General features: G+C 39.1%; 1 protein-coding gene across 1 annotated transcript; it reads left to right on the top strand.

The window, feature by feature from the left end:
• Positions 1 to 2950: 2950 nt before the first annotated feature.
• On the top strand, positions 2951 to 7575 carry LOC104276487 (complement C4-B-like; the record flags this gene model as incomplete). The annotated part of the gene is made up of 5 exons (XM_009872819.1): positions 2951 to 3056; positions 3231 to 3354; positions 5588 to 5703; positions 6466 to 6633; positions 7378 to 7575. Coding segments are annotated over 5 exons (712 nt in total), but the record flags the coding sequence as incomplete, so codon positions are not given.
• Between the last annotated feature and the right edge of the window lie 1781 nt (positions 7576 to 9356).

Raw genomic sequence — 9356 nt, forward strand, 5'->3', positions numbered from 1 at the left:
CAGCACCTTATGGCTTTTCAGATTTATTTCCCATGTTCCTTAAGACTCTTTAACAAAAAACCACAGATACAAGAGTTACTGTAGCTAGTACTATCAAATATATTTAGTGTTACAGAGTTGGCAAATTTTCTGTACAGTAATGATACCCACAGTAGCAGAAAGTGCACAGTGTATATTTTATTGAATAATCAGTATTTAGTTTTGAAGCTTGTTAAGATTATTATATCAATTTACTTTTGAAATTCTGACTATTAATGGTTTGCAATTATTTTTTAATGATATAAAAATATAAAAGTCACATTTTTGGGGAGATATTTTAACAATGAAATTAGATTCTAATAACTTACTAATTCTACAGAATAACTTGTATAATTTTATCAAGGTATTTCACGAAGTTTCCTAGACAAAGCCTCTCAATGACCTGATCTAGTTGAAGATCTAGTCCCTACTCTCTGCAGAGGGGTTGGACTAGATGACCCTTAAAGGTCCCTTCCAGCCCAACACATTCTATGAATATTGCCTTTTACAAATATACACAGAGTAGAATAGTATAAGAATATCTTATTCATAAGTCACTACTCGATACGTTGTGTCTATCTCAGTAGCTTATGGGGATGGCAGAGAGGAGACAGTTGATACAGAAGGGAAGAAAGGTCTAGGTATAGAAATTGCTGATTTAATATACAGATAAGAATAAAAAAATCCTGATCTCTTTAACCAAAGTTTGTGACAGTAACTAACCTTGTAAATAACGTGGCTTATGGTAGCCTTTTGTTAAATAGGTATTAAATATTAGCATTGATTCTGTGAGTGCAGTTGACTATCATCACAACTGCAACCATTTCTGTTTTGTCTTGTGTTTGACTCTGGAAAGCCCTCCAAACTGAGAGCAGATAACAAATTATTACTATACACAAACATTATTTACTATATTTGAGATATTATTTCTTAGATGCTTATATAAGGAATTATCCTCGTGCAGTAGGAACTTTGTCTGAATTTGAATGTGATACCAGAAAAGATATTTGAGCCACCTGGGTAGTAAATTAAACAGGTCCAGGGAAGACTTCTGAGCCCCAGATTTTGGCAGCTGGTGGCTCAGCTGGTGCATGACATAGGCCTGGCCTTAGCTGTACAGCACTCCCCAAACAATTTCTGGAAACTCTTCAGGAAGAAGCATGAACCAAGGTCCACTGCAGGTCTGCATGTGTCCATCCTGCTGTGGAAGACAGGGGGTTTAGTTGAGCAGGCGTGGACTGCTGTGCCAGCTGGCCACAGCCTCCAAGACAGTTCTGTGTTCATTTAATTTCATTTAATTTAATTAATCTGGTCCAAAAAGGGTGAAGTCACTAGATTTTCTATGTGGTCCCTGACACTGTATCGTAGTGGAAGACTGATCCTCTATCTCCCATAGTTCTAGCAGATTTTATTTCTGGTCTAAATTTATCATGTCCAGCTTATACCCTGTTGTTTTTCTGCCCGCTGTCCTTCAGCTCTTCATCTTGACTGCACTGAGCCTCCCTTTCCCTGGAGCACCTTGAGAAAGTAGACAGAGTGCTGTATCCACCTCCTTTTGCTTGGCTGAACAATCTCAACTAATTGGCTCTCGATCACCTTCACTTCTTTATTTGGTTCTATTGAATAATTACTGGTTTAATCATGATTACTTGATACTGTGATAGGAAGTGATATCAGATAACTGGCTTTATATTTTTATCCTTTCTAAAGTTTTCTCTGTGTGTTATCGCAGCACCCGATTTCGAGTTTATGGACTACGCAACTCCTTCATGTATACTTCACTGCCCATCCACATTGTAATTATTTAAGAGGGAAAAATGGGGTTAAGTAACTGGCTGCAGTTCTTTTGTCTATTGGAAAAGGTCTTAATGGTGTTACACAGCCCTGCCTGACTTTCATCAAAATCAACATATGGAATTCCTGATAACTGAACTTATTTCTCTGAGCTGGTCATGCATGCAATGAACAGTTAATTAGTATATTGATTGTTGTTTCCTAGCAATTATTAGTTCTGGCATTTTAAGCAGTTTTCCTAAGAACTGCCTCTCAGTTAGTTTCTTTGGTAAAGATCAGTGCTGCTGATCAGGTCAATTTGAAAGAGGCTTTTTATAAATAAAAATAAACCAGTACAGTACTGAGATGACGTAGGATTTCCACAAGCAAAAGATAACATCATGGCTGTGACAGTTCTCACGTAGCACATCTACATGTTGTGTTGCCAGAGGATGTCATCTGCCAAGATTTCCTTGAGTAAAGATCCTGCCAGGTGCACCAACATGCCCTATCCTCTCTCTCCATGACATATATGGAGAGTTCAGGGGTGTTCTGGCCAGATACCTACATACAAGAAGTCCCTGTTGCTATACGACCTAAATCCATAGAAGAGATGTGGGGCAGAGGGTGTCTACTCTGCTTTATGCAGGAATCAAAACATCAGCAGGTAGGATCTGTCTCTGGAGGTCTTCAGAGGTACCAAATACTTCGTATCAACCCCTGAGTTGTTTCTCTGGCCCACTATTTTAAATGCTTATGAGGTGTCTAATACAAAGGAATTAGCTGTTCATCCAAGCTAAATAGACTGGATACCTCCCTTGATTCCTGTGAAGTGGATGAATAGTGTGAGAACTCCCTGTGCAACTGAAGTTCTCATTAATTTGTGAAAAATTAAAAAGTTTACATGTTGTCAAATGACATCTCCACATGCAATTCGGCCAATGTGAATTACTGCATGTATTTCTCTGCACTTGAAATCATCAATTTGTACTGAGATCAGGAAAAGTCTCGTGTTTGAGTTATCAGTGAGTGGGACTAATAATTTTTTTTCAAGCTATTATTTCTGCCCATCCTATTTCAGCATAAAATGTTTAGTCTTATTTATGCTTGATTTTTATTAATGCGATGATGCATCTCCTCGCTTTTCTTCCTTCCAAAGGCACTCTTATGGGAAAGGAATTCAAGGTGTTGCATATGTGCGATTTGGTGTAATTGATGAAAATGAGAAAAAAGTCTTTCTTCCAGGACTCGAACAACAGCTATCAGTAAGTACTGGAATTCAGTGACACTATTCTGATTTATCCCAGGTGAGCTGATTTTTTTTCAGAAATTACCTAAATATAGATCCCTGTAATACTGTATTCATGCTATAGGCAACGATTTTTTAATTCTAATGTCAATAAACTTAAGGGTTATTACTTTTTTCACTTTTATTTTAGATTCAAAATGGAAAAGGAAGAGTTACTTTAAGTACATCACTTTTGGAAGGGAAATTAAGAAAGAGTATTTCCACTCTGGAAGGGTTTCATTTATATGTTGCTGTTACCACTGTAGAAACTGCAAGTGAGTACATTATGCTTTAGCTGATACAGTCTGTAATGTTTACATTGATCTTTCTTTTTCTAGTGTAATCCTTCATAGGAAATATTGTCCTGCTGGACCAATCTTCGCTGCAGAACTTGGTCATGATATCATGTGTCATAGTCTCTTTCATCTGATCCCTTTCAGTACACAAACTTAGTCTGGGGTGGGATTCACTGATCTGAGCACAAGTATCCAGTACTCCTCCCACTGCTGCTCCAAAAGCACTCAGGGCTCTCTAACTACTCTCCTATAGGGTTTGTCCCATATTAAACAGGCTTATGGGGATATCCAAGATGGCTTAGTCCACCTGAAGTGTCACCAGACACTTACATGAACACAAATAAACTGCTCCCCTTAAGATCTTGCTTGAGCACTTGCCTCAACCGTGTCTACTCCTTCCATACAAACAAGGTTATTCACTGAGCTTGATACCTTGGCTTGCTTTGTACCTCCGATGGCTACTCAGTCAGTCTAAAGGTAAAGCGTATGTATTGCAGCTACAGTGCGATGCAGAGGAAGTTCTAGCTCTTGTGAGCTCTACTTGTCCTATTTTGCCTTCCCGCAGCTTTATCAGACGGTGATACTTGACATATACACAAGTACGATGCAGCCCAAATAACTTGGTCTTGCTGTCTATCTGGGACACAAGCCTAGAGCATGCCTATCCTTTTTCAGTGGGTATTTGCCTTTGTTTTCCTAAAGGGCAGGAAATTACTTCCACAGTTCATTACAAGGTATTTGTGTGGGTATTTGCTCACAGCAGTGCTAAGCACATTTAGAAGACCCCAGACCTACAAACAAGTGAGGGCCAGGTTGAATTAGATGTAGAGGTCAACAGGTTATTTGGGTTGTGGGAAGTGCTACTTAGTGATACGAAGCTAAGCTGAGCTCTGAAGCACTGACCCCTAAAGCTGATTCTGATGAAGTTGACCTTTCCAATATAGGCAAGATTTGTCTTGTTTATAGGGAGATTGATCCCTTTTATTTTAGGTACTTGAAAGTAAGGTATCTGGTCAGAGCTCAGGCACTTTGTATAGTTGGCATAGGGAATGGACAGATTAACCTGCACTCTGAGGTGTCCTTCCCATTGGCTATAGAAGGAGTCTAATCACTTAGCTTAGAGTTATTAGAATTCTGAAAATTCCTAAAAATCCCAAAGTTAAGTCAAATGCATTGCATCTGTGCAATTCTTTAGCATAATCTAGCATATGTACTTAGACACACTACCACAGTAACGTTTATTTCAAGAGCAAAAAGGGCCAAAAGAACTCTTTTTACCACATCAGCAGGATGGGCCTAAGATCTCATGGTGTAATGTGGTCTCTACCACACTGCACAGGCTTCCTCTTTCTGCTGCACACTTGTGTACTTGCTGGGTTTGGTATTAATTATGTACACAACAGGGCAGCGATGCACTTTACTAACACCTGTCAGCTTTGGAGAGTTAAAGTGGAAAATAAAGACATTGAAAATATGTCTCTAAATGCAGTTAGTTTAAGGCAAGCCATGGGTTTGTTTTTTTCAGTTATGGGTGGTGGTTTAATTGGAAGTTAACTAGAAGAACAAGAGGTTTAACTAGAAGAATCTTAGATGAGAAGCATATGCTTAAGTTTTCTCATAGGTGCAAAGTTGCAGAAGATGATATTAGGTAATATTAACTCACCAGTAATGAAAAATGAAAAAGCTCTCTTTCAGAAAATTAAAGATCTAAGGTTCAACCCCCCATACTCATTGTGAGAGACTTTGATATTGGACTTTGTAGCCTCTCCCCAGGAATGAAGCCCCAGCAGGTTGAAAGAGAGGTGCATGGCCACAGTAACTCCTGTGGTACCAGTGTGTCCTGCCTGCAGGTGCTTTGTTCCAACTGACCTGTTAGAGAGGAATTTTTATGTCATGAGTAACAAAGCGCTTTGCAGGTCTCCGTGTCTGAGCTGTCGAGGTCACGCACTTTCCAGTGCCGGCTCATGGAGCTCCGCACACGTCGCACTGACCTTGCACTCGCCTCTCTCTGGTTGTGTTCCCTATTTGTCTGCACACATTTCTTCCTCTTCTCAGGAGTGAAGCTCTATGGGGAGGGATTACATTTCCGTTTTCTTTATATACGCTGATAAAAAATGCGATTAATCTTGAAAACAGAAATGGTGATGCTATGGTAATATGCAAGTACATAGTTATTGCTCCTGTAGCAACACATACTGTTTGACACTAACAGGTGGGGAGATGAGGGAAGAGGAACTCAGCAATGTGAAGTTTGTGAAATCTCCTTACGCCGTTGATCTGTCTAACACCAAAAAGTACTTTGTGCCTGGAGCCCCTTTCTCTGTTGTGGTATGTAGTATTCAGCTGGCTGTGCCTATTTGCCTCGACAACAAGGGATTTATATTTAGTCTGTTTTTAGAATCCTTATCTGATCCAGTGGGAGCTCTGTAAGACAGAGGCCTTCATTCAGGAATAGGTCCAACACAAAACTACTGTTTGTGTCTCTGATTTATCTTGTTACTGGACACACAGAGCCTGAGCAGGAAAACAGTAAATGATGGTTTTCTGCTCTGGAAGTCATCTGTTGCACTACAAGGTTTTATAAAACGTTTATAAAACATTATAAAACATTTATAAAAGCAGTCTCTTCTTCACTTCGATGTTAAAATTTTTAAATAATTATGTTTTATCAAATTGTCTAGGATCAGATTAAAATTCCAAAAACTAGAATAGGTTATTGTCTTTTTTCTAAAAAATTAGTTTAAGTTTCTGAGTTTTTAAATTTCACATTTTCAAGTTATCCTACCCGGTTTTCTACAAAGAGTTGAAGTTAGAAATTTACTTTGTAGTAATTAAAGACATCTCTGGGATCAGCTGAGATCTAATAGATGCTAAGGGAACATCTGGGGCAACTGTTAATCTGGCAATTTAGCTGGAGTCCAGACTGTGTTAATTACTACTCCCTCCTCTCAGAGCTCAGATTTTCAAGCACTGATGTGCACAGCTTTGTAACTCTTCTCAGGTTAGAAAAATAACCATTGCTTGTTTGTGGGCGTTTTTTAAACCCAGGCATTTCCTTGAAATAACACAAAAACATTTCTTTCCCCATAGGCATCTGTCACTTTGACTGATGGCTCTCCTGCTGCCTCTGTACCTGTCACTGCTACCGTTACCTTTCCCGGAGAACTCCCAGTGAAGAAGACTGCACTTTCTAATAAAGAGGGTGTAGCCTCTTTTACATTCAACATTCCTGGAGACATTGAGAAGTTTCAAGTAACGGTAAATAAAAACCTAAACATCCATGTTTAAGAATACACCGCTGAGCTCATAAGGCAATTACAAATGAGGGAGAAGATGACCAGTTTTCATCAAATTAGCACAGAGGGTGGAACATTTCTTACACCATTTGCACAGCTTTGTCCAGATTGTGTGAGATATGTTAGAGACACCAGGGCCTGAGGGATGTCTCACTGAAGTAAGTGAAGGGCAGTCTCATACATCGGAGCTCTGGAAATGCGTGCATCAGTGATAACAATGCTTCTTTTTGTGGTTTGAATGTGAGTTTTTCTGGCATGGAGGATGAAAATGGGACTGTAAGGAATATCACAATGAGAAGTGACAAAAAATGATGAGAAGGTGAAGGAAAAGGTCCTGAGCAATGCAGACCATATGTGATGTCTGGACAATCCTAGGGTTCAGTTATGTGCACAATATAAAAGGGGAAAACAAGCTATCTAAGTACAAAATCACTTTGCTATTTTGAGCCAATTATTCTTATTCAGAAAGAGCCAAGTCTGAAAAATATCAAGTGCAAATACAGCAAAAGCCAAAATAGGTTGAGAGAATAAAATAATTAAAATCCTGTAGGTTTTTTATGCCAGGTTCTGCTAATGATGTCTCAGCAATGATTCATCTAATTTCTGAGCATTATCTGAATAATCTGCAAGATATGAATTCAGAGTGACACTCCATACTGTCCCCTGAGGTGCACTTAACTCACTCTGTCCTTTTCTTTCCTGACAGGTAAAGGCTGAAGAAGGAAAAGAAAAATTAGAATCACCTGAAACCATTGTCAGAGCTGACAGATACCAGTCTGCTTCCCAGAATTACCTCAGCATCAGCATCCCACATACTATTGTGGCACCTGGAGATACCTTACAAATCACCTTGAATGATATTCATCCATCTGGCAGTGGAAAGATTGACTATTTCTATTACATGGTAAACAAAATAGTAGCGTTTCTTTTAGAAATGACGCAACACAGAACATCTATCTATGGGAATCCAGAGGGTGTCCAACAAAGAACAACAGATATGATCCATGTCCCAGCACACCTGACTTATCAAGACAGGTTGAGGCAACTAGGCTTGTCCAGATTGGTGAGGAGTCCAGAACAAATACATCCATATGGAGTAAAGTTTGTCTGCATAATTATGTGGATATTTTTGAAAGATACTGAGCTGACAGCCTTGAGTGCCGAAAACCTAGACAGATAATTTCTATGTTATCTATGACAATTTAATTTCTCTTAATCCAGATCTTGTTCTTTCCCACTCCTTCCAATCTGTATTCTTTTCTTGTAATAAACCAATATTAAATTAATATCTTTTTTTTTTCAGCTATTACAGAACTCCCGAATTGTGGCAGGTCGTACATATGCTTAAGATTGTGTCCCTGCAACTAGAAAAACTAGTTGTATTGTAGGGGACTTTGAATACAATACAATCTCAGAAAATGTCTTTTATAGTTAACTGTTGTTTATTTCATGAATGACACATGATTCTTATATTACTATGGCTCCATTTTACCTGATGTTAGTTAACAGGTAGATAGGTCAGTGCTATCTCTAACAGATAATGCCAGGAAGGATCACTGATGACATCGACCATTAATAGCCTTAAATAGAGTCTTGAAATCGGGTCTGAAAAGCAGTTCTATAGATGGAAAAGTGAGGAAACAATCCTGCTCAGCCTGGGACCAAGAATGCAAAGTATTTATTTTGCTGAAGGAGAAAAATGTGTTCACGGATACATTCCAGGAGTGGATCTGTTGAATGTCAAATGTGTTTATCACATTTCCCCTCTTCATTCTCATTTCTCTTGGCACCTTAAATTTCCCAGGATGATAAGCACCACGGGCACCAGTTCCCATTTATTTTTAATAGGACTCAGATATATTGAATTTATTATATCCCTAGAAGTTAAATTTAGGTTTGAGGGCTTATTTCCATTGGATGACTTACTTAGCATAGGGTTGGAATTGCTACTGCCAGGCTCTGGGAAGGTGCAGTGCTGGGTAGGAAGGGTATGTGGGAGTGGTGGTGTGAGATGCTGCTGGAACTGAGTGTGAGGAACTCTCCCAAACTTTGGCCACCTAAATGAAGGCAGTGAGGATTTCAGACCAGACTGCAGCATGTCTTTGGTTCTTCCTGAATTTCATTCATTGTGTCTTTAGGAAAGCTGCATTTATTTTTATCAGGGAAGAGCACTGTCAGTCCTGCCACCATGTCTTTTTTCTGTTCCTCTGACAACTCGTGAATATAATTAACATAACTTGTAAACAAAGAACTTAAATAGTGAAAGATGGGCTGAAATCAGTTAAGGGCCAGTCTGTTACTTTATCCTGAGTAGTACTATTTGGGTGAAACATCCTGCTCCAACATTTCCATACCACTTGAAAAATTCAGTACTGATTACAAATGAAACATCCTCCTGGGAGAGATGACCCATTATTGTAGAAAACAAAAACTAGGCTGCCATGGGGGATCCCCTTTTCAAGCTGCAGGTCTGAGTAGAGGGTGATAGATTAATTTTCTAACCTGGGCTACAGGACCCATGCAGCAGAGGCTTACTGCCACGCTCCTGTGCTGCAGGAACTGTGTGCAGGTCTTCTTCAGGTTACTGTTAGCCAGGTTGGGAATTAAAACTTTTAAGTGCCATTAGAAAAGAACAAATTTTAAACAGAAATGCCTCAGAAAATTTTATATATATATATATAAATT

Source organism: Apaloderma vittatum, unplaced genomic scaffold (genome assembly GCF_000703405.1).
Source record: "Apaloderma vittatum isolate BGI_N311 unplaced genomic scaffold, ASM70340v1 scaffold40187, whole genome shotgun sequence".
In the NCBI taxonomy this organism is placed as follows: domain Eukaryota; kingdom Metazoa; phylum Chordata; class Aves; order Trogoniformes; family Trogonidae; genus Apaloderma; species Apaloderma vittatum.